The 26,210-nt window shown below is 38.5% G+C and overlaps 3 protein-coding genes across 3 annotated transcripts in view; all 3 read right to left on the bottom strand.

The window, feature by feature from the left end:
* Positions 1-3,165: 3,165 nt before the first annotated feature.
* LOC131328664 (protein FAR1-RELATED SEQUENCE 1-like) lies at positions 3,166-4,327 on the bottom strand. Its single transcript, XM_058361582.1, has 2 exons — positions 3,305-4,327; positions 3,166-3,222 (listed from the first exon to the last, which is right to left on the bottom strand). Exons 1-2 carry the CDS (start codon positions 4,325-4,327, stop codon positions 3,166-3,168), a joined length of 1,080 nt encoding a protein of 359 aa, XP_058217565.1.
* A 176-nt stretch (positions 4,328-4,503) lies between these two features.
* LOC131328655 (protein FAR-RED IMPAIRED RESPONSE 1-like) lies at positions 4,504-5,656 on the bottom strand. The gene is made up of 2 exons (XM_058361573.1): positions 5,545-5,656; positions 4,504-5,462 (listed from the first exon to the last, which is right to left on the bottom strand). Exons 1-2 carry the CDS (start codon positions 5,654-5,656, stop codon positions 4,504-4,506), a joined length of 1,071 nt encoding a protein of 356 aa, XP_058217556.1.
* A 7,656-nt stretch (positions 5,657-13,312) lies between these two features.
* LOC131328648 (probable serine/threonine-protein kinase PBL22) overlaps positions 13,313-26,210 on the bottom strand; it is an 84,074-nt gene continuing 71,176 nt past the window's right edge. Inside the window, exons 3-4 of the mRNA XM_058361565.1 lie at positions 15,335-15,500; positions 13,313-13,941 (exon numbers count right to left, since the gene is read on the bottom strand). Of these exons, the coding sequence (XP_058217548.1) occupies positions 15,338-15,500 (163 nt within the window). The 3' untranslated portion in view covers positions 13,313-13,941; positions 15,335-15,337. The remainder of the gene's footprint in view (positions 13,942-15,334; positions 15,501-26,210) is intronic.

The following is a 26,210-nucleotide window of genomic DNA, read 5'->3' as shown; positions in this document are numbered from 1 at the left end:
CGACCGCCACCACCACCAGTTTTTTTTTTTTTTTTTTGATCCGCACCACCACCAGTTGTTAAATCCGACGTTGTTGCCCCACCACTAAGGTCTCTCTCTCTCTCTCTCTCTCTCTCTGGTTCAATTAGTACCCTAACTGATTGCTTAGTTGCTGGGAAAAAAAAACCCTAAATTGAGTTTTTTGAAAAGAAAAATCCCTAATTCGAAAATTAGGGTTTCGTTTTGAACTTAGAGTCAAATTGGCTTGCTCTAATGTTAAAGGGATGGAACTGAACTGTTATGTATAGATGAATATGCAAAGATTAGTTTGTCTGCATTTAATCAAGCTCTCATGTCACAGTTTTCGTGATTGTCCTGGGAAAAAAAAGTATTTGTAAGTCATGAAAAAAAGAATGCATACATTTTGCAAATTAATTATTACTACATCGTGATTTAGAAACAAAAATCATGGTTTTTGTGTGTTTCCTTTTCTCTGTCGTTAGAGTGCGCAACGATCCTGTTTTGCTTCTAAACCATGGCTTACTTTTCGTAAGTAAAAGAAATACGATCTTTTTATTTTCCCCTAAATGCTTTTGTTTCCTCACTGTTGGATTGAGAACAAAGCATACATTAGCACACGTTGTGTAGTGACTGTAGTCTTAATTGTTCATTGGCCATTGAAAGTGCTTCATATTGTCAGATATTGAACCTAATAAAGAGCCATTGAGTTGGAGCACAAGAATAAAGATTGCTATTGGTGCTGCACAAGGCCTTGAGTACCTCCATTGTAAAATAAATCCACCAAACTCAAATTTTTCTTTGGCTGCATTTAAATGACTAATGCCATATAGGATGATAGTTTTGTTGTCCTTTGGATGCTTTAACATTGTAAAGGTGCTCCTTGAATTAGGTATTAACATTTGCCTAGCTACCCTTAAGGATATGAACTTCGTAGACTAGAATTTCTGTCCAATGGTAAATTTGCACAATATGAAGGGGTGACTACTGGTTTAGTGTTAGAAACCTCAACCGACTAAGTTCTAGGTTGTGGTTTTAGTGCCCACATTAATGTAGCTCTTCTTCTCAAAAAGGTTTTATATCATTTGTGCAGGCTCGTCCTTTCTTAAAAGACGAGGAAGTTTGTGTATAATGTTTGTGCCAATTACAATCATCTCGTCATTACAGAACAGGCCGTATGCAAAATCATTGCCAAAACTCTTACAACTCCAATTTTTTTGGAGGGCTAAGGGTTGTGTTTTGGATCCAATTTTTTTGGAGGGCCCTATGCAAAATCATGAAGTTGCTGAAAGATCTCTGCAGTTTTCTGGTGCTATGAATGCTGTTTTGTAATGAAGTTGCTGAAACTCTTACAACTCCAATTTTATGGAGGGCTAAGAGATGCTATATTAAATGGTGATATGTTTGTGGGCACTCAATCCTTGTCTACTCTGTTGGTGCTCTTTTATAATGGAAGTATTGGAGAGGATGCTGTTAATCGAAAGAGTTTGCTGGTAAATATTTCAGCCTGCAAAGGCTAGTGGAGACTCAAAAAAGCAATGAAAGAGATTGAAGCTATTCAAGTGAATGAAAAGCCAAGAAAAATGATCAATTTGTTGTAGTTTGGAATATCAATATGTACTAAGCTTTGTAATATCAAGTTGTAGTATTGTGAAAACCTAACTTTGTATGCAATTGATAATTGTGATGAGAACGGCCCTGCATGGTTTCTAAATGTATTGAATTATGATTTTCGCTGTGAAATGATAATTTGGCAATGGATTTTGGCTATGAATGTGGCTTGTGAATGGTGATTTATAATGAGAACTGTCTGGCATGGGCTTGTGCGTAAATTGTTGTTGTTTCTGTTGTACTGACTAAGACGCGAGACGTCGGGCTAGGACCAAAAATAGGGGAGATTTTGCTGAAATTTTTCCAAAACTTACCTTTGTGATTTATTGACATTCTACTAGGAATATGTCCTAAGCGATCTTAAAAACTTCATCTTCGATGTAGTCATGCTATTTTCAAATAATAAATTGACGATCATGATAACAGAATAAGTTGACATCTTAAACAGATAGGGGAATTTTTACCACATAGGTGGTGAGTGTCTCATAGCTAGACAACCAATCCCTCTCTGAATATTTAGGAACAATGGCAAGGAGGGTTTCCAAATGCTCTGATGTGACGTTATCCTATGGCTTAACTAAGTTGGACAGATCACGAACAGCCAAGCTAGAATAAGCAGAAAACAGTACAAACAGAACTGTAAAATCTAGATAAAGAAGGCATCACACTACATTGGATGTGACAACCAAAAAAAGGTCATTGACCTCTGGAACACATGTAACCATGGACTAACAAGCAATCAAGTCTCAGGACACGACATGGACACATGACACGATATGGACACAGGACACGACATAATTAAAAAGAATAGCCTATCATCAACAACAACTAAAGTAGTGCTATTTTATGAAAGGTTATCACAAGACTAACAAGCAATCAAGTCGCAGAACACGACATGGACACATGACACGATATGGACACAGGACACGATATAGAACACAGGTTACAAAGAACCTATATGATTCTCCAACTATATAAACAAGCTTGTTTCACTTTAGAACACAAACCTGGTAATGTCACAACTTCAAAAAAGTGCAACCGCTACAAATCTACGAGACATCCCTTGAAGAATACAAAAAAAACAATACAATACAAGTGAACTACTCTTTAACTTTTATCCACTGCATTCATCATTTCTGTACAACTTTGTTGTCCTCCACGTCCTTGCCATTGAGTTTTCAGAATACTTGGTTGTGCTCATTCCCAATATTGACCTTGAGCTTCCAAAATACTTAATTGTCCTCCTCCCCAAACTTGACTACCTGCAATAGTTGATTGACCCATCCAAACTTGACCATTTAATATGTTTTGTGAACTTGGAAAAGAAGGCATAAATTGGTTCAAGCTTGTTCCGGTTGGGCAAAAAGTTGGAGAAAATTGGAAGATGCTCCCGCCTTGTGCCATATTTGGTTGCATAGAATGTGGCATCATGTTCGGCGACGTTGAGTGGTTCATGTAGCTCGGGTGATCCTGCCCAACAATAAAAAGGGATTTTGAATAATAGTTATATAAAACATGAAATTGTACAATTAAAAATAAAATTTCTTATATTTACATTTATAACACTCTCTTGTGTCCCGATCTAATGGGCAGCGCCGCAATCTCTTCAACCTCCTGAAATTAGTAAATAATATAATTATTGCACATTCATTAAACAAATCTATACGTCCATATTAACTAGTAAGCATCAAAATACTTTGGATTTTTCCTTGGACGATGGCTTCTTATATGTTTGTCTTTTCTTTTGAACAACTTTTTCCACAACACCGATCTTCCTTTTGCATGGTGGTCTACCTTTTCGTCGAAGACCTTCCGGGTCAAGTATGTTCGTACTCTGTTTGGGTGGTATAACCCCATCTCCAACTGAAAAAGAAACATTACGAGTACTTGTGTCATCACCAAGTGAAACCACGTTACTTTCACAAACAACTGAAGCTTCCATCAACTCTCGTTTTAGCTCGTGTACCCATTTCATCACCATATCATACTTCTCTTCAGATTCTTCCGCTAAATCAGCAACTTCATTAAAGAGATTGCACATGTTGTCATGTCGACGCACTTCAATTGATGTTGACGACTTATCGTAACAGATCGGAACTTTAGTGTGGACCCTTTTCACATTTTTGCACCATCTTCTCAACACATACTTGTCAGGAACTCTTTCAATTCCCCTTTGATGCCACACATACAGTTGATGTTTATACACCATCCCACTAGACTCGAACAATCGACAATTACAATGTGCTTCATTGGTTTCAGCATTAAAATTGACAGTAAATGGCACTTGAATTCTCCTTTTCTCTTCTCCTTCTCCATTATTGACCCACTCATTTATCTCATGTTCAGACACAATATCACCAACTGTTGCCGGCTTCACACAAAAACAGTGAAGTTTTCCATAAAATTGTTTCTGAAACTGTTTAACCTTTGCATTCGTGTAAACACTTTGGAATTGCTTCTCCAACTCATCTTCAGTTATTAACGGGATGTAAGTGTGCCAACTTTTTGAATCTTCTTGATTTTCACTTTCCACCTTATTCGATAATGCATTTTCATATTGTCCTACAAATTGTTTCAGGGTTGTCTTTGAATGAATGTAACCATCAAAATACACATTTATACCTCGCTTCTTTGTGTGGATGACATCCCCGCCCAAAACACATCGTTCAAATAAGCTGGCACCCACTGTTCCCTCTCCAAATACAATCCCTCTAACCATGTGTTACTTTGAAGCTCGTACTTTTTAATGAACATATCCCAAGCATCCTCAAATTGTTTTATTGTAAGTGAAGCATAAACTGCCCTACGCATACACCAACTAATATTCTCATAAGCGTTGCTCCCATTGAACTTTTCCGGCACCTTTTTCATAATATGCCATATGCACCACCAATGTCAGGTGTTAGGGAATATATCTTCTATAGCATTTTTCATGGCCATACATTGGTCGATAATAATTGCTTTCGGAGCACAACCCCACATGCATGTCTTCCAAGTTTGAAATAACCACGAAAATGACTTTGTGTCTTCATGAGAGATGAGCCCACATCCTAATAAAACAGACTGACCATGATGATTCACGCCTACAAAAGGAGCAAAAGGCATGTCATGCCTGTTTACCAAGTAAGTTGTGTCAAAGGTCACAACATCACCGAACTCCTTACAAGCTGCCCTACTCCTTGCATCAACCCAGAATACATTCCTCAGTCGACCCTCATCATCCAAATCCATTGCAAAAAAGAAGTCAGAATTGTCGGCTTTCATCTTCATGAAATAATTATGCATCGCCTCAGCATCTCCTTCCACAAGTAGTGAACGTCGCACTTTATCCACATGATTTCGGCAATCTTTTTGGATATATGGAAGCTTACCAGGTCCCCCAGCCTCAATCTGAAGTGAGGCATAAGTCTGGTTCAAATTAATCCTAGCTTTATCATTCAATTCCAGTCTTCTTTTCACGTGTTCATCAAGTACCCTATTGCTCTTCAAATACCTTGCCTTTTCCGGACTCTGGTCATGATTGTGAACTAAAGCAACTCGGTTTAACCTCCACTTTCCATTCGGGTGCAACACAACGGTAACATGAGCTGGACAATTAATTTTTGATTGTGGTCGTGGTTTGACCGGGTTGCTTGTTGTCACCCTTGCCTTTCCAGCACGATTGCATGCTATAGTTACATCCTTCAACTTTCCATCTTTTCCCTTTCTCGATGTTCTTTTTGCCACAGCAAATCCTTTTTCTTTAGCAAATCTTGAGTAGTACGAATAAGCTTCCTCGGATGTATCAAATATCATTCCCTCTTTCTGTTCTTCAACTGTCTCTTCACAATTTTCTGTTGCCTCCTTCCCAACTCCTGTAGTATCTATTTCACCACACTTTTGGTTTGAAGGACTACTCCATACCTCTTGTTCGTCTTGATAGTCTCCACTCCATACCTCTTCTTCTTTTCAACACTCTTTGTTTGGAGGCATTGCCGACGGAATAGAATCTGATGACATCATCTATTAGTTCAAAAAATGAAACAATTACATACATGCCAAATCCCATTTTGTCAAAATAATAAACTCATAATACAATGACTAGAGTGAACAACAATACACGATACTAGAAGCTATAACACGAATTCTATTTCTAACAAAGGCTCTTCACATATTCATACAAATATACAACTTTTAACTTTCACAAAACCACTCTCCAAAAAGGGGGAAAAAATACGGACATAATAATTGATTAATATCCCACCATAAATATGACCAGTACCTTCTACGCATGACTGATTGCCCATGCCAAAAATTGCTCTATTTCACATTAGTGGTTCTTTTTACAGAAAAACTGCTCTATTTCGCATTAGGGTTTTTTTTTTGTTTTTTTTTTTTTTTGCAGCAAGTCAATTTAGGATTTTTTCTTTCCCTTTCAATTTACAAGCCTATGTACAAGGATTGATCAGTGGCCCAACAAAAATCTGTCTTTCTGTTGATTGCACTTCGATTCCGTCAAAAAAAAAAAAGAACAAACAAACACCAAGTTTTGGCTTCAATTACAAAGTTAAAAAGCACTTACAATTCTCATGATAAGCCCTAGATATTGCCAGTTTTATTCCTTGACTCTAAGACATACACAAAAATGACAGAAAGCAGTAAAGCGTACAAACCATGTAATTGCTGGAAGAGAAGGCCCCTCTTTGTCGCCTTGAAGCTGGGGAAGTGTGCCGGGGGTTGTGGGAGTGCGCCCGGCTTGGGTCAGTCGAGGGAGCCCCTCTCTATCTTCTCTTCTCTTTTCTCTGATTTTGAATTTCTGATTGTGAAGGTGGAGGGAAAGAGAAAGGGGGAGTGCTGTTCACGACCTGGGTTGTTTGTTTGTTTGTTTTTTTTTAATAAAACAACGTCGTTTTGTGCTCAAGTCACGCTGACGTCAGCGGTTGTGTGGTTTGGTTGTGCTGGGTTGGTTGTGTGTGCATCGTTTTGGGGTTGGGCCAAAAGGGCGGGTACAATTTGGGATGAAATTCAAAAAAATTTTGGTTTTGTTCCTAAATCGTTTCCCTCTCTCTCTCTCTCTCTCTCTCTCTCTTAAAATCTCTCTCTGTGGGAAATACGGAGTACATTTCTCTCCCCAAATGGAATCTGCAGCTTCTCTTGTTCACCACCACCGCTGACGCCCATCACCGTCGACACCTTCCCCCAAACTTATCGACGCCGGTCCGACGCAACCATCACCGCCTTCTCATCGTCACAGCTAGTGTCTCGCACCACCATCGATGTCCTTCCCCAAACTCACCGACGCAGGTCCAACACAACCATCTCCACCGTCACCTCCTTCCTCTTGTCGTCACATCGTCTGGGCCATCCCTCTGGTAAGGAAAACCCCAATCAACTTTGTCCTATTTTTTGAAAATCCCTAAATTAGGGCTTGTGAAGGTAAAAGGGAGATTTACCGTGTATGCTCCGAATTTGTAGACATAACAATACTTTGATGAGAATTCTGATTCAAAAAGTCCTACAAATTCGTGTATCAAACTTACCCTTCATTCGGATAAAAAAAAAAACTTACCCTTCATTTAGTAGCAAACATTTCTTTTTCATTTTCTCGACGTTTCTTGCCTGTTTTTGGTCTTAACCTTTTTTTTTTTTTGATCCGCGTCTTAACCTTATTAGATTGTGGTTTGTTGTGTAGGTTTTGGAGCTAGAGGGGAATGCGGTGAGGAGGACAACAAGAACCAGATAGTTCCAAGGCACAATCAGTTGGCTGTGAGGAACGATTGGGATTTCAGGAAGCTGTTGCGGTCGCTAAAGATTGCGAAGGGTAGGTTTTGCGTAACACTCATGCGAAGAAGTCTGGAAAAAGGAAAGGATGAAATGGGATATGATTTGCATGAGTTCTAGCTAGGGTTTTTAGGAGTCGTGATTTACCTCTGTATTGGAAATAGTTATGTTGGTTTCTTTTTTTGCTTGTTTTGTTGAATCTTTTTTTTTTTTTTTCCTTCTTCTTCTATAGCTTATTTCGGACAGTTGTTTATGGCCTTTAGAGCTTGTTACAGAAATAGCTTGATGAATTCTTGTCTCAACAACTTGGTCATATATGGAAAATAAGTTGTTTCAAATGTTAAGAATTACACTATTGAGTACAAATTTTGTCTGATTTAAACACAAGGCTTGTGTATCCTGACAATAAGAATCAAAGGAGAAAGAAAATGATTGAAAAGGCTTGAATTATAACCCAGAAGTTGAAGATGAACGAAAAGGGATTCTTCCATCTTCAACGCCGATCTATCGACACGAGCGATACATCGAGTATTCTAAGTTAGTCTTAGAATATGAATCATACTCCTAATTATAACCCAGAAGTTGGGTTAAGAAACAAAAATTTAAGAACAAATAAAGATAGACTTTAATTTGTTGCGGAGAGATTACAATAAAGTCTAAAAAGACTATTTATAGGAAAACAAAATGTGTAGGAAATAACTTCATAACTTCTCCACTACTCTTCTTTCCTCTTTGCTTCCACTTGTCCAAATAACTTTTCACTTCCCTTCAACTTCCAAATGTGTAGGAGCATGTTAAGTGTCCAAATATCAAGCGATCCAGTTTACGAACCAGACCGTAGGGGTTATCCAACCAAATGGACACTCCTCGTCTCTTGTAATTTATATGAGGTATAGTCCAAATCATAATGCTACAAGAACCTTTATAGAAGACTGCATTTTCACATGTATGACAATATTGATCGCGATTGGTTAAACTGAACCCTGTATCGATGAGTAATCGTACTAAGACTGCTCGACGAAGAGGACAGGAACAAGCCCGGCCATTTTTCCATCTCTCCCCGGTCGTTTTTTCTTCACCAGCAACAAGATGATGACATGCCACGGTATTAGCTTTTACATCAGCCCAGGATTCGTGTAAAAGTTGTTAGCCAGCATCACTATGCCACATCGACTCTTAAATTTAGGACGCATTACCAAGATTAAATGTTGTTAGCCATCGTCACCATGCTATATCAATTTTGAATAGATGTGCTCTTTTTTCTTTCTAATTTTACCCCATATATCACACACTGTATACTCACATAAAACCAGCCGGCCACTTCATAAACAATTTCGACATCCTCTCCTGCTGTCAAGCTCCGCTGCAAGTTGGGGGAAAGCAAATGGTTATTAACTAATAACTCCACGCAGTCATGTGTCAGCCAAATCAGTTCAAATGCCTAGAATGGCTAAAAGAACATTACCAGTAGATTTCATGATGCGCATCGATTGAAAAATAGAAACTCTACAAATTGGTTTCTATTATAAAGTTGTTTATAGTATGGTACTATTCATCTCATCTGCGCTCATGATCCCTATTTACATATGATCCCTATTTACATCTCCTTTCTTAAACTTCTTATCATTCCTCAATTTCACCCCAAAAATCTATCCACGTTCCTTCAAAAAAAACTTGAGCATTATACTGATTTACTAGCTCTTAATTTTTAGTCATCATTTCTATGAAATATTGATCGTGTTGTGAAGGTATCATCAATCCTTTTGCATTTACTAACTTGTTGAAATTTTAATCAAAATCTGAATTTATATGTGTATTGAAAAAATAGTGACAACATGACATGTGATTTGTTTCCATGTACCAAGGAGTCTCCATATGTGGAAACTCCCAAGGAGAGACAAAACATGGTAGGACATTTTGATCTCTACGGAGCTGGTTGAAGATGCTGTGAAGGAGACTTCACAGTTCGGTTCAATGCAACTCCCTGAATTATAAGATGAAACAAAGCGACCCAAAAAATATGAAATGCTACACTATTCTTGATAAGACAGTTTTTTCACAATTTACCTCAACATCACCGCCGGCAGTGAAGTCGTAAAGTGCTGTACCAAATTGAGAATTCCCTGAAGAAACTCGTTCCTCATCCCCAGATTCAAAACTGGTTGAACCATTTCCACCCATGGGGTTCTCAAATGACTGATATCTTTGGCGAACAGAAGATGTGAAAGGTGGAGGCTCTTCTCTAATCGGAACATACTTAAGGAATTAGGACTTGGAATCACGCAATAGTGAAATAAATTGGATGGCAGGCTAGGATTGCTCACCGGAGAATTAAAACCCTTGTACATTGAGGAACTTCCCTTGGAAGAACTGCTGTATCTGTTTGTAGCTGGCCTCTCCTGTTACAGAATATTAACGTTGTTTGAAATTAGAATATATGTTGGAATAGCATGTATTTTATTCATATCAATGCCACAAAAATAAAAGGTCATAAAACTTATACAGGCTATAAAAAAATTACTTAGAAGCAGTAAGTAGAAGTTAAAAACTAGGTGCTCTACTAAGACCTGTGGCAACAACATAAAGCCACTGAATCCCCAATCTATGCCAAAATGCTACTCGTATTAAAAAAGAGACGAGGGATGGAGTTAGCTCTTGGAATGATGTGGACAATTCTCAGTCAAGTTGGAATATTTGTCAAGCTTGAAACACTTTCTTGAACATTTTTAGAGGCATTTCTGTTAATGGTCAGTAAAGTAGAATACAACGGACCGTCTTCCTTTTTTTTTCTGTTCGTTTGCTGCTATGGATGGGTAACCCTTTTCTGGGCAGGTATGCCCCTGTTGTTCATTGAACAAGAATCGAGCTAACTAACGGAAGAAAAATACAAGCAACAACTGACTACTAGACGCAAGATTAAGTGATGGACAAAACCAATGACATCTTCAGGCAGAAGGCAGAGAAGTTAGAAAAATGATGTTAAAAAAGAAAAAGAATTGGCTGAATGAAGCAAATCTTCTCGCATTGATGAAACCACGCTAGTAGTAAAAGGGTTGTGTCAAAGTGGAATTTTGGAGGTTATGCTACTTATGGAAGCCAATAAGGGAGTTCCAAGCACGCTTGCAGTATTAGACAGATAAACCCTACGAAATTGTATATAAGATCTTCTAATCACCATCGCTGAAAGAATCGTAACAAAGAGAAAATCACAAAGAGAGAGAGAAGTTCTAAAGCTGCCTTTGGTTGTAGTTAAGTGTGTGGATATAGTTATGTCTGTACTCTCCCCTATTGTAGATAAGCATAATTCTATATAAAAATTCCTTATTCACTTTAGAAAAATTAAAGGGTAACATTTGCAAATATCCTGTTGATAAAGACAAAGGGAGTGCCAACATACAGAAGGATAGTGAAAATCATGTTCCTGTATGCAATGCAAGTTAGCCATTCAAGAGAGTTGAGCATCAAAGGAAGGATCTACATTCAAGAGGACATGCAGAAAATATTACGAAATAAGAGCAGAAGGTAGTCACATGCAATAGTAGGGCAGTCACAGAAGTAAGGTCCCAGTCTCACAGAAAACAAGTGAAAAGTGCATCAAAGTTTCTATGTGGGAAATTTGCAAGAGTTTTCACTGCTTGAAAATTTCACAATACTGCAATCCAATGTCGCCAAAATGACAAACGAATCTTGAAACGACTGGCTCAGATACATGAAGAATGGCATAGACTTTTAGAACGAAGGGAACCACTTCTATTCCCGGAGATTAGGTACATAACCAATGCCTTGAAACATGTAGCTCCTTAGCTTCCAGATTATTACACTTTCTGGGACTCTAAGCTAAGGATCAGAATTCTACATCTGAAATTGAAACATGGCTTGAAACATGTAGCTCCTTAGCTAGGCAGCCACTCTCTAGTCCCTCAATTCTACATGCTCTTATGGAACGCGTATACAAGTCCTTGTACAATGGACAGAAACGAGTTACAGTTTGGGTTTAGTCCGAACAACATGGGGGTGAACCAACTATATTCAACAACCAGACCGATGAAGTGCTATTAAACTAAACCTTAAATGCTCACTATATTTGCCGAAAGATGTATTTATTAAATGATCACTATATTTACGTAGTTCTAAGGTTACTTTAGTGATTTGCTTCTATTTTAGTAGCATTAAGGTTGTACTGTCATTGTATCTTATGTTGAGATATTTAACAAGTGAAAGTTTAGTTCATTACATGCTTTCTTCTATCTTCTGTTCTCCTGAACAATTATAACAATTTTGTAGAAGGAGAACTGTAAATTTAACGTAGTACTAATAACATATAGCCTTTTGTCGTAGTAGAAGCAACTATGGATTTATATAGTAGACCCCAATAGATTGGGATATAAGGCCAAACAAACAAGCTCCAAGATTCAAGTAAATTTTATTCCAATCTTTCATTGGGCCCATCTTTCCAAGTAACCGAAAGCATGAGAAGAACTGGATTGAAACCAAGATGTATCACAGTAATTTTCAAAAGCTACAGTTGAATAAAAATAGTGGTTCAGTCAAAGGAAAAAATGTCAATCAAGTCAAGACATTGTCACTTTGACGAGATGAGTCAGATGACACAAAAGGAAGTTAAATCCCAACTCAAAATGCAATATCATTCGGGATATGGGATATGCGAGTACCAACGAACAATATGTGATTCATTCCAACTTGCAATGGGATGACTCACCATTCGTAAGATACCCTGGGGCTTCATAACCAGAATTGTGCATCACTTGTGCGTGGCTTGTGTTTTGCATAGGCCCATCCTCTGCAAGCCCAAAGTCAGATAGCTTTGCATTAAAATCCTGCCATCATTATTAAACACTTAGCAACAAAAAAAAAAAATATTCCAAAGAATAATTCACAAAAGACTTCACTAGTCCCCAAGAAGTTGGTTACTGTTATGCGAAATCTTCTTTTAAGAGTCTTCAGTCATTAAGTCAAAATATGGTTGAATGGTACGTTATTCTAACAAAGATCCAAATATTATCTAGGGAAATTATATGATTCAAGAAGATTTCACTGTTAATGTTCTACTTTCCAAAAAAAAAAAAGTCGGTCACTATTTCATAAAACAATTTCCTTGTATATAGAGTGGAAATGCCATACTGTGCATTCCTAACATCATACAGAATAGCCATTTACTAAATCAAAACTAGGTATGATGGTGTGAAACTAACACAATTCTAGAATTGCTTTCGTTCGTAAAACTCAAACATGGAGCAAGAAAAGTTAAGAAATCATGACAGAGCAAGAAGTAACTTCATCTAGCAAGATATTTGATGTCTTGAAGATACGATAAATGGTAGGTCTTTCTTCAACATGAAGGAAAGCCAGCCCTCTTGCAGCATCTAAGGCAATCTTCATTCTTCTCGACCATGTTAGCATAGCACAATCTCCTACAAGCACAAAGCTCAAATAACAAGTAGCATGGAAGCAATATTTATCTCAATAGATGTTCACGTAAGTGTGGCCTAAACTACTTGAAAGGTCAGCATTAGTTTCCAGTATTACACTATTACTGCCAACCTCTTTTTCCCCACCGAGTATGCAGGTTTTGTTTTTGTTTCAATATTGGATAAAAGAATTAGGTAAAAAAATCTTGTTCTTACAAAAAAATGATGATCCTTCTTTCCAAAAATGGATTTACTTAAGCACTCTTTTGTTCTGACAGGTTCTCTCTTTTTTGCAGGGGGGAAAATAAAAAGCAAGAAGATGAAGCTATGTGCCATCCTTCAACAGAATGGATTTACTTGAGTTCTCTGTCTCTAACATAATACTTCATCCCAATGCCCACATATGGATAAGCTGAACTAATTCCTCAATGATTCGAGATATTTTCTTTTCTGCAAATAAGTTAAAGCACAGAGGAAATGTCATCCAAATAAACCTATGCCTCCTGGCAACCATCCCCCCTACCAACAAATGGAGAAGTTCCATCGCCTCTGATGGAACCATCAACACCACACCTAACCAAGAAAGTCCCGATGTCCAATATACACAAGCTGTCCAACAATGCATAGAAGCTGTGTTGCTGTTTTCCCGTCTTGGTTGCACATGAGAATTTTTCATGAGCCAGCATGAGAATTCAGACTAAGGAAGAAGAAAAAAAGACCCACCCACTCAACCTTGATAGTTAACAAAAAAGTATTCAAAATGTCCCCAAAAACATCTAATATCCATGTCAGTACGTTGTACCCGAAATCAAAGCTAGACAAGACAAAGCCTCTCCATATCCCTCAACTCATAGAACTCCTATTTATGCACCTCCGTTTGTCGCCATATGTCCCACAAAACACCACACCCATGTCTTATTGCAGCAGACCTATTACTCTGCCAAACCGCCAAACCGCACATGAGAGCAAAACTTATCTTTCCTACCATCCCTCACCACAGAACTACGGAAACTCAAAAAGTCCTCCCAGATTTCCTAATTTTCTCTCTAAAGGTCAACCTGTAACACATCAATGACCTCTTGCCAGCCCAGTCACCTTGTGCACTCTGCCACTCCCATACTTCAAAGCCACCACCTTCCTCCACCTTCTTTCCTCTGACAGAAAAATCCACACAGCCACTTACCTTTCAAAACTTGAGTTGGTACAAACCTTTTCTTAAGTTGCTAACATCTAACTTTTTTCACAATATTATCAACAGCCATTAATCATCATGTAAATAAATGCAATATAATTTCTTCTACATTTAATATTCTAGAATCTCAGCAGGTTTTTAAGTGGAGAAAGGTAATCTCTTGTTTTGGAGGGTTCTTCGCTGAGACAAAGATAGCAGCAGTTGGCAATACATCAGGGCAAAGAAAGCTTTTTTTCATGTCATCTTCATCTTGCATTTCCCAACCTGCTATTCAACAACATCACTTAGATCAAGTAGAATCATGGCTCTTCTCAACTGTTGGAAACCTGGTCTTCAAAATGATGAAAATGATGGGATCGTCTCTTCAAAATTTGGAAACGAAAGAAACCATTCGAGTCCCGTTAGGAGAACGCTTTTCTAAAGGCAGTATTTGCCCCCACCAGAAGGTATGCACCGGGTTACAGCAAATCCGCCTTCAAGATAAATCGAATCCGAACTCTAGGTTCTTTCTCTCTGCGTTTGCACAAACGAAGACCGACAGAATATCCGCTAAGCAAATGTAAAAGAACCAAGGACTGATATTCTATTTATGTGGAATAATAGAATATTGGTTTGCCATTCTAGGAAGAGAATGTGAAGAGAAAAAGAGAGCAATTCAGTATGGAATTTTTCAATCCATCGAATGACTTTACAAATGGCCTATTTATAGACTTATAGGCACCCTTGTGTGAAAGGTTGTTTCTCTAATAAGCAACCATAAGGAATTGTCATGTCCTTTGAAGACACCAGTTAGGAAGGATCATGTCTTTCAAGACAATTCATAGAAAGGAACATGCATGTTAGTAGGCACCCTTTAAACAATTAATAGGAAGGGTCATGCCTCTTGGAGGCACCCCCATGTCTCACATCCCTTCTTAACAATCACATCTTTTCCGAACGAACACACCCCAATTTAATGGGTGTTACAACCATTTACATAAAGTCAAAACCCATGTGAAAAGGTGTAGCAACCTTTCACAAAAATCTCACTTAGTACCTTTCCAAAAATTCCAAACTAAAATCCAATTTTACTTTGAAAATTTCCAACATCAACAAAGATCACCGTAGCATCAGTCTACCGTATTTGTCTCCACTAACAAGTTCAAAGCCTATGTCGATGGAACAACAATAATCATGGCGAATGTTAATTTGAATCTCAACCAAATCCTGTGGATCTCTCTCTCTCTCTCTCAATATTTTTTCCTGGTTTGCCCCTTCTATGTTGATCAATAATAAATGCAAATTTGAAACGAAGACAAATGAGCCGCCAAAAAAAGAGGAAAAGAAATGAAGTAGAAGAAAATACAAGCTACTCTCTGTCCCCTTGAAACCCTTGAGGAGCAAGCACCTTAATAGCAACATTTGTGGTCTCGTAACCTGGCCTCACACTCTCATCTATAACTCCTTTATACACTATCCCAAAACCACCCTCACCAAGCACTATAGCAGGCTGGAAGTGCATTGTTGCCAACCTCATCTCCTCATATGTAAAGACATCAACTTTACTACATCCAGGATTCCGACAGAGGTCCCCACATTTTCGGGAGTTGCTGCAGTGATTCCTCCACTTTCAAATTCATGCGACTCTAGTGTGCTTGAATTTTCAGGAGATGTGGAGTTTGCTTGGTAGAAGATGTCAAAGAGCCATTGCCTGTGTCAACCAAAATAATCACAAGAATAGACGGAACTGCTATCTCATCATAACTTACAATCCCTTTCTACTGCACAAAGTTCAAACATTAACGATGCCTTGAAATTAAACATTGGATAGATGATTCTAACTTACTAGGCCCTACTTCAATGTGGAAATAAACTATTACCCATATCACTAACTAATTCTCGACGGATTAGCAATCAATTTTGATCCAAACATTTGAACAACTTTTTGAAGAAAACTGTAGTGGCCTGAACAATACAGTTCGGACTGTGACCGAGCTGTGTGGCTCGGGTAAGCCCATAAGGCTTCATCATAAGGACAGGGTCCTGCAGATCAGGGCGTACCGCTCGGTCAACCCAATTGCTCGTGTTAGTAGTTTATTTTAATCAACGGATATCTGTAATCTTAACGTGGAGAGATTAATAAGTATTTAATTTCATGGAGCTCGTAATATAATTGAGATAAGGACGTGAATGCAATTATAATTCTGTAGTAGGGTGAATTATAATTAGTGAAATAAGAAATAGAATCCTGGTAGGATTAGGTTTTCTTATTTACACTGACTTATTACTCCTTAGGTTCCTATCGTAGTAGCCCTATATATACACGTTATGCTCTCTAGGTCAAAAAAAGGTTTTTCTATTATTCAGAAAATAGAGGCAAGCTTAGAGAGAGCAAACAGATCATGAGAGAGTCCACACTCGGTTCGTGTTCTAGACGTGCAGGGAATACGGTAGAAGATCGTAAGGTACGGTCGAGCAGTATTCGTGGCATACAGCAAGGTGTGTTGTAACAAGTTCAACCAGCGTTCGTGACACAGGAGTTGAGATAGAACTTTAATTCCGCCTTGTAGGGTTTTACAATTTTTGTTGTCTAATCTGTACGCGTCATTACTGGGTCTTGGGGATTCAGTTTCCCAACAGTGGTATCAGAGCCGGCTGTAATCACGCGTATGGTTTAAACAGGCCATGTTGTCCGTAGGTTATAGAGGATAGAACGTAGAACTGTGCTAACCCTTGTTTTGCAGCGTTCTTACCAAGCTATTATGGTCACATTATTTTTTATTGATTTTGTGCGATTAGATCCCACGATAATTTTTTTTTCGTGGTTATTGTTATTTATTGGGTACCACGATTATTTTTCGTGGTTGTAATAATTAACGTAGCATGTGTTATTTATTGGGTGCTACGATTATTTTTCATGGTTGTAATAATTAACGTAGCATGTGAACTCCAATGGAGGCATAAGATCGATGTTTGTATGTTTCTTCGATTGTAATAGCATTCGATTATTCGAAAATCAAAGATGGTAGATACGAAAGATACAAATTGTTTGGCATGCAACAGATTTTTTTCAAATTCGTAGGGTCTGATTGCAGGACTATTTCGACCCAGTAAACGTTGGAATTAGAAAATCTATTCTTCACGAAAGTTGTAGATAATTGAATTTCGAATCCAACCCAATTCGAATCACTTCAATTGGAGGTCGGATGAGGAAGATATGGTCAAAATACTGAAGGCTGTGCAGTTTACGCGAAAATATGTCAAATCCGAATTTTCTTACCTAAGCACGGTTGGATTTTGGTTTCCTTGATTAATTCGAAGTATCTAAGTCTTCCACACAAGTATAGATGAAGGATTTCAAGTTTGGAAGGATTTCTTGTTACTCAAGGATTACATCTTTGACCATAATAGCTGGATTCTTTATCTTGTATTTCCATATTGTTTACATATGTGATAGTTTTACCATATTGGACAACATGGTGATATTTGGCTTTGACCTAGATCGCGGTTTTGCAAACTCGAAAATTTTGATAACCCTCACAATTTTTTTTTTAAATAACTAAGTGGGAGAGAGAATTTATTTTGTATAAATCTCATGGTCTCCATTCCTAGTCTGTAGATGATATAATTAATTTTGTGTGTTGGTTTCAGAACCTTCCTCCCTATCGGACAAAATTAATTATGGCATAATCGGTACAAACTTCCTAAAGGGATAGCTCTAAGATAATTGTTGTGTGGGTCACTTCTCCATCTGATGTGGTTCATAACGGAACAATGGGTCATGGGACTAGGTAATGGTACACACTTAGCTGTAAATAATAGTATCCTCACCATTTGAGTCACTATTATTATTTATAGGACCGAAGCTGTATTGACTATTTAATTTTGCTTGGCACGGTATGGTGTCTAGATAGTAAAAAAAATTAAAAGGTTGTGCCTATCTACACGAATGATGAAAAGTAGAGACTTTCCATCGAGGCATGCTCTTCACGGTGTGTAGGGTTGTCAATGTTTTTCTTTTAACATGTGGTAGAGGGAACCAATATTAAAATGAAATTCAAAGCTTTTATTGCCCTTCATAATTGATTGTTATGTTATTTGATTCTCAAATTCAAAAATGGGCTCTTTCAATCCACTTGCCATTATTCTCAAAGAAAATAAACTTATTGGACCAAACTATATTGATTGGAAAAGAAACTTGAATATTGTGTTAACTGCTGAGGGCCACAAATATGTGCTATCTACGGCGTGCCCCCTATACCTGAAGAGAATGCCACAGAACATGAACCAAAGCCTTATAAAGATTGGGTTAAGGCTGATGAGATGGCGCAGTGTTATATTTTGGCTTCTATGTCGAATATATTGCAACATCAGCATCGAGCTATAGAAACTGCTTCCGATATGATGCTGAACCTCAAAGAAATGTTTGGGGATCAGAATCGGGCAGCAAGGCTAGTTGCTATGAAAGAATTGGTGAGCATCACCCATGTTGAAGGGACCCCAATTAGGGATCATGTTCTGAAGATGATAGCTCTTCTTAATGAACTAGAGATTCTTGGAGCTGAAATTGATGGGGAAACCCAGATCGATTTCGTTCTTAACTCACTGCAGTCTGAGAGTTTTAAGCAGTTTCGCCTAAATTATTCTATGAACAAAATGCATTTATCTTTGGCGGAACTTCTTAAGGAACTCCAAGCAGCTGAGGGTCTTTTGGTTGTGAAGAAACCACCATCAGTGTTAGTGGCAGAGAAGGTTTCTACTTCGAAGCCAAAAGGTAAGAAGAAGCAGAACAAGTCTCAGAAAAAGGTTGTGGGGGCAATTCATGCACCTAAAGGTGGAGTGAAAAAGCCTGCGGGCAAGTGTTTTCATTGCAAGCAGAAAGGACACTGGAAAAAGAAATATCCGGTTTTTCTCAATAAAGTGAACAAACAAGGTAAATCTTTTTCACTGGTTGTTGAATCATGTTTAGCGGTGTTATCTACAAGTACCTGGCGTGTAGATACGGGAGTCATTAATCATGTTTGCAATTCATTGCAGGGGTTCCAGGAAACCAGAAAACTAGGTGATGGGGAGATTTATCTACATATGGGAAATGCTACGAGAGTGACAGCAGTTGCAGTAGGAAATGTTTTTTTAAATTTTAGTAGTAATAGGAGTTTAATTTTGAGAGATTATCTTTATGTTCCTACTATTAGAAGAAATTTGGTTTCAGTTTCTAAGTTAATTAAGGATGGATATTTGGTTTATTTTAGTGACTTTGTGGTTATTAAGTTAAATAAACGTTTTATCTGTTCTGGTTCATTGGTGGATGATCTCTACATTATTAATCCTATATTCCCTACAGTGCAACTGTATGAATTGAATAACACTAATAATTTACCATATAAGAGAAAAGAGCCTTCTAAATTGAACCAAACGTATCTTTGGCACTAACGTCTTGGTCATATTAGTCTGAATAGGATTTCTAGACTGGTTAGAGATGGACCTTTAGGTTCATTAGAAGTTAAGGAACTTCCAGTCTGTGAATCCTGTTTGGAAGGTAAGATGACCGAAAGACCTTTTTCAGCAAAAGGATATAGAGCCAAAGAGCCGTTGGAATTGGTTCACTCTGATTTGTGTGGGCCTATGAATGTCCAAGCAATAGGTGGTTTTGAGTACTTTGTCACTTTTATTGACGATTACTCAAGATATGGATACATTTATCTGATGCGCCGTAAGTCCGAATACTTTGAAAAATTCAGGGAGTATAGGGCAGAAACGGAAAAACGTTTGGGTAAATGTCTCAAGACACTACGATCTGATCGTGGTGGCGAATACCTCTTAGGAGAGTTTAGGGACTACTTGTCAGCTGAAGGGATTACATCCCAGTTGTCAGCTCCAGGTATGCCACAACAAAATGGTATAGCAAAGAGAAGGACTAGGACTCTTATGGATATGGTAAGATCAATGATGAGTTATTCAGATTTACCAATTTCGTTTTAGGGACATGCACTAGAAACAGCAACGTATATTCTTAACTTGGTACCATCTAAGACAGTACCATCTACACCCACAGAACTATGGACTGGGCGTAAACCTAGTTTGCAGCATGTTCGGGTTTGGGGTAGTCCAGCACATGTGCTGAATGGGAATGCAGATAAATTGGAATCAAAGACAGAAGTTTGCTTGTTTGTGGGGTATCCTAGAGGAACGAAAGGTGGACTATTTTATAATCCTACGGATAAGAAGGTCATTGTTAGCACTAATGCCCGGTTCTTAAAAGAGGATTATGTGATAAACCACGAGCCCAGAAGTAAAATTGTTTTAGATGAATTGAGAGGAGAGACACTGGGACAAACTTCTTTACCAGCAATAGTGCAAGAGGAAACGACACAAGAGACATATGTAGGGGCACCTATTGACACACTGGTACCTCGTCGTAGTGGGAGGGTTGTTGTTCCACCCAGTCGGTATATGTTGTTCGGAGAGTCTTTTGAAATGATCCCTGATGATCAACATGCCGAACCTTGTAACTACAATGAGGCACTGAAAGATAAAGACGTGGAACTTTGGCAAAAGGCTATGAAATCAGAGATGGAGTCTATGTACTCTAATCAGGTCTGGGATCTTGTAGAACCACCTGAAGGGATTAAACCCATTGGATGCAAGTGGATCTACAAGAAGAAGAGAGGGGCAGAAGGAAAGGGTATACTCAGAAAGAAAGGATCGACTATGAGGAAACTTTTTCGCCAGTAGCCATGCTTAAGTCCATCCGAATTCTCTTATCCATTGCAGCTCATCTCGATTACGAGATTTGGCAAATGGATGTCAAAATTGCGTTCCTTAATAGAAATCTGGATGAGTGTATCTATATGGTGCAACCAGATGGCTTCATAGCAAAAAGTCAGGAACACATGTTGTGCAAGCTCAAGAAGTCTATTTATGGGCTTAAGCAAGCATCTAGATCTTGGAACATTCATTTTGATCAAGCAATTAAGCCTTTTAGTTTTGATCAATGTTCGGATGAGTCATGTGTGTACAATAAGCACAACGGAAAAGTTGTGGTGTTTCTCGTACTATATGTCGATGATATCCTGCTCATCGGAAACGATGTGGGAGTGTTATCTTCAGTGAAAGTGTGGTTATCCGGCCAATTCGAAATGAAGGACTTGGGAGAAACCGGTCACATCCTAGGAATTAAGCTTATACGAGATCACAAGAATAGGATGTTGGGTTTATCACAAGCTACTTATATCGATGTCATTCTTGCCCGTTTTAGCATGCAAGATTCCAAAAAAGGGTTCCTCCCTTTTAAACATGGAATCAACCTATCCAATGATCAGTGTCCTAAAACACCCGAGGAGATGGAGAAGATGAAGGCAGTTCCTTATGCCTCGGCAGTAGGAAGCCTTATGTATGCTATGTTATGTACCAGACCTGATATTTGCTTTGCCGTTGGCATGGTTAGTAGATTTCAGTCTAATCTAGGGCAAGAACATTGAACTGCAGTGAAACATATACTCAAGTATCTGAAAAGAACTAGAAATCATATGTTGGTGTTCCAGTCAGATAGTCTGGTACCTCATGGGTACACAGACTCAGACTTTATGTCAGATAGGGATTCCAGAAAGTCTACCTCGGGATGTGTGTTTACCTTAGAAGGTGGAGCCATAAGTTGGAGGAGTATCAAACAATCTTGCATTGCTGATTCTACCATGGAGGCAGAGTATGTGGCAGCTTCGGAAGCAGCCAAGGAGGCTGTTTGGCTCAGAAACTTTTTGTTGGATCTGGAAGTGGTCCCTTCAGTGCAATCAGCCATTACACTCTACTGTAACAATAGCGGTGCAGTTGCTAATTCGAAGGAGCCGAGGACTCATAAGAAAGGCAAACACATCGAGCGTAAGTATCATCTGATTCGAGAGATCGTACAGAGAGGTGATGTTGTTCTGACCAAGATTGCATCGGCGAACAACCTAGCAGATCCGTTTACGAAGAGCTTACCGGCTAAGACTTTTGATAGTCACGTAGAGGGAATACGAGTGAGATGCATGACAGTATGATTTTGAGTCTTAGTGGGAGTTTGTTAGAGCATCCGCAATGTAATAATCAAAAGTAAATAATCAAAACTTGCCACGTCAGTTTTTGATTATTCATTTAGAGGGTTGCTAAAGTTAGCAATGTAAAGTCTCACATTGTTCATTTTGTACCCATAATCAAAATCAATGGTCCACTGCCAACTCTTCCTTCCCTCCAAACTTTTACCCATCATTTCGTCCGAAAAAAAATTCCCGCCAGACTGTCCCTCCAATTTTTTCCCCGTCCCTTCCAATTCTTTCATGCCTGCTACCATTCTCACCTATTTATTCTTCTTTCTTCCTTCAATGGAAAATCACTATTCTCAATCATCTCAAACTATGGAATCAGAATAATATCCAAAAAAAAAAAACTATGGAATTAGAATCACAAGGTCAAACCCAAATGGAAATAGAGAAAACGAGGAAAACGAATTATTCACAAGTTGAAGATGAAGCTCTAGTAAAAGCTTGGCTACATATTTCCGGAGATGCGGTGGTCAAAAGGGATCAAAAGTCGACCAAGTTATGGCTGCGAGTTCTAGAGAGTTTTCATCAAATTCTGGACAGAGTAACAGAGAGAAATGCTCAAGGCTTGCAAAATAGGTGGCAAGCTATTTCACATGATGTCTCCAAGTTTTGTGGGTATTACAACAAGATCAGACGATTGAATCCAAGCGGATGGAACGATCAAATGATAGTAAGTATAAACCAATTATTTTCTTGTTGTAGATTTTCAAGAAAAAAATTTAATGACTCCTTAAAGTTTGTAGTTTACTTTATTGCCTTGGAACTGTTTGTTGAAATGCTTATATGAACTACTGTTGCAATATTTTTATGTACTCTATAATGCACAATGTTTATGCTAGTGAAGATAGCATGCATAAGCTATTCTGGATTGTTGCAAAAAAAACGAATCAACTGATTGTGTTTTTTTTTTATCGGCACAAATGATTGTGTTTTTTTGTAGCTTGATGAGGCTAAACAACAATATGGTGAAATTGAGGGACCATTACAAGCAAAACCAATGCAATTTTGTAAGTTCAAGTTTGAGCATTGCTAGAAGCTTTTAAAGGACAGTCCGAAGTGGAATGATCATGTTCTTGTGCGGAACACATCCAAGGGATGCAAAAAACCTTCAAACCCACAAAGCCAAGCCATTGATTTGGATGATTTGGGCACTCCATCTGCTCCATCAACACCGTGTTCGATTTACCTTGACGAGTTCAAGTCAATGGATCATGAACACAACCAAGTCCGACCTGCTGAACGAAGACGAAAAGCCAAAGCCAAAAGAAAGAATGAATGGAGAGATTAGGAGTCAACTTTGTACTTGAAAAGCATCAATGAAACACTTGCACAAACTGCAATTATTGTGAAGGAGAAATTGGAGGCCAAGAAAAAATCTTAGGAGGAGAAATGGGAGGCCAAGAAGAGGAGAGCTGAACAAAAAACATTGCGTGAAGAAATGAAAGTGATGAGGCAATCTATGGTGGGACTCACCCCCGAACAAGCAGCTTATTGGAAACTCCAACAATCACTAATTGTTGAGCGCTACAAGGCAAATGGTTTCTTGAAGGATCTCGAGCCCTATGGAAAGAATTATGATTTCAACTTCTAGTTGGGGTGAATTTGAATATGTTATTTTGCTGCACAAGTGAAGATTAAAGTAATAATGTTTAGATTAAGTTATTTTGTTATTGTCGATTTCATATTTTGGGATATTTTCTCAAGCAAGACTTTGATATTGCTTCAATTGATCAAATATATGCTTCCCTTTTTGATAGTATGGGCTGCTAGTGTGTTTTTTGCTTTGGTTCTTCTGTTGCTTGCGTGTTGCTGCTGCTGTGGTTAATTCTTTTTATGTTGTGTAGGTGCTGTTTTGTAATTGTATTTTGGTTTTTTGGCGTTGATTCCTTATCAAAGCATAATCCTAGCTTTACTGATTGTGAAAAGAAACCTAGATACAATCTATTGTTGAATTGGGGACTTGGGATTTTTTCAAAAAAATATATGGGGAATCTGTTTGATATGGTTGGTGTATTTCTGATGGTAAAATATGAATCCCTCTACTAGTGGTTTTTCTCTTCTTCCACCATAGCACACCTTAAACTTATACACGGAGGCCTGCACCCAAAGACAAAATTCATCTCTATGTTTGAACTCCAATCAATAAAGCGATCGAGGCCAAGGATGAAAAAGCAAACCTCCAGCTAGCATACAAGTTCCCACGGTTTCTCATTTAATCCATCTATTGCTCACTTGTGCAAATCATGTAGAGTGCAGAGGCATAAAAATTGGATATCTCATTCCAGTTCAAAATTGCAACAAAAGTTGATTACAATGACCTTGAACAACCAAAAATATATTCCAAACAACTCAAACAGTACTAGATAAAAAAGAGATGTTCAATTGGAATTAGAATAAAAAAGGCCGATAATCAATTCACAGCAACAATCAAAGTTGTTCATCTCCGTGGTGGTTCCACAAATGCTCAATGAGATCCAATTTCAGTTGACTATGTGTAACCTCGCTTGTCATAGCCTTAATTCGGCTAATACGATTGCGTCGAAGTAGGTTAACGTCTCGATTAAAAACCACAGGTTCATACGTTTCCCCTTCGGGGGGTGTCCACTCCTCAGGATCTTCCTCGCTCTCTACTATCATATTATGGAGTATAATGCACGTCTTCATAATAAGACCACATTCTTCTCGATGTTAAAGGCGTACCGATCCCTTCACGATAGCAAATTGAGCTTGCAAAACCCCAAACGCCCGCTCTACATCCTTTCTTACCGCCTCTTGTGCTTCAGCAAAAAGCTTCTGTTTTGCATTGACTGGATGGCTGATTGTCTGAATTAGTGTTGCCCACTTCGGATATATGCCATCAGAGAGGTAGTAACCCATTGTGTATGGATGCCCATTTACAACAAAATTACATGTTGGAGCTTCACCTGACACAATACGGTCGAAGAGATGAGAATTATTCAAAACATTGAGGTCATTATTTGTACCTGCCATCCCAAAGAAACAATGCCATATCCAAAGGTTGTGCGTCGCAACAGCCTCTAAGATGAGTGTGGGGGTCCAATTTTTCCATTCACGTGACTGCCGTGCCATCCAGTTGGGTAGTTTTTCCACTTCCAGTGCATGCAGTCCAAACTTCCAACCATGCCTGGAAACCCTCTAGCGGCATTTTCTGCAAGGATGTGTTGAATGTCTTCCTCGGTTGGAGTTCTCAAGTATTCACTTCCGAAGATCTCAATGACAGCATTGCAATTTTTTTTAGGCTTTTCATTATAGTGCTCTCTCCTATTTTGAGGTACTCGTCACATTGATCAGCTGCCATTCCATATGCCAACATCCTGAGTGCGGCTGTGACCTTTTGGGGAGAAGATAGACCCAACTTTTGAAAAGCATCTCGGCGTTGCTGGAAGTTCATCGGATCATGCTGTAAAACGGTGTCATGTATGCGCATAAAGAGTGGTTTTTGCATCCGGAATCGTCGATGAAATGTTTCATCACTATATACGCAATCATCAGCAAAGTAATCCCTCATCAAAATTTGTCCAGCTCCAATCCTATCACGAGGTATGTATCATCGTGATTTAATAGAACCATCCGGATGAGGTCTTTTTTTCTGTCGTTGCCTCTCATATATAATTGCTGCAATAGCAGCACCTCGATATATTGATTTCACCCCACCATTGTCAGAAGTTGATGAGGAGGAGGAGGAAGATGTAGAGGATGAATCAAAGTCATTGTCGGAAGACATTTAATCCAGGGCTTTGTCCTGCATCACAAGAGCATCTGCACATAAGTTAACGCGAATAAAAATAGTGCATGCAGGTTCTTTTCATTCACAAACACCTGATTAGTAGAGGAAATGTTTTCTAATCACTAAAATCTACACCAGTTCAATTCCATGGCTCTTGGTTTAGTATCATAGCAGAAACCATCATAAAATCAAGCAATCAGCTCTTTTCAAATATTGTCCAAAACAATACTTAGACTCAGTCCCCCTGGTCCAAAAACTTCCTGTTTTTTAGATTAAGTTTGTTGTAGAGAAAGTTTAGTGTAAAACCTTTAATTGTATTATCCATATGCATACAGAATCAGTGATGATGATTCGGGTTGCGTGCATGTAGAAAATAATGCAAGGTGGCTTGAGATACTGGTTTTACAACACAA

The sequence above is a fragment of the Rhododendron vialii genome, chromosome 1a (assembly GCF_030253575.1).
Source record: "Rhododendron vialii isolate Sample 1 chromosome 1a, ASM3025357v1".
Classification (NCBI taxonomy): domain Eukaryota; kingdom Viridiplantae; phylum Streptophyta; class Magnoliopsida; order Ericales; family Ericaceae; genus Rhododendron; species Rhododendron vialii.
Note: the sequence above shows the minus strand (reverse complement) of the source record. Positions and strands in the feature narration are given on the sequence as shown.

Excerpts from the sequence above, each read along its gene's own strand:
- LOC131328664 (XM_058361582.1), bottom strand. The coding sequence starts at position 4,327 with ATGGTTAGAGGGATTGTATTTGGAGAGGGAACAGTGGGTGCCAGCTTA. Across the intron at positions 3,223-3,304 it reads CGTCCAAGGAAAAATCCAAA|GAGGTTGAAGAGATTGCGGC; the intron begins GTATTTTGATGC and ends TACTAATTTCAG.
- LOC131328655 (XM_058361573.1), bottom strand. The coding sequence starts at position 5,656 with ATGGGATTTGGCATGTATGTAATTGTTTCATTTTTTGAACTAATAGAT. Across the intron at positions 5,463-5,544 it reads AGTGTTGAAAAGAAGAAGAG|GAGTTGGGAAGGAGGCAACA; the intron begins GTATGGAGTGGA and ends TAGATACTACAG.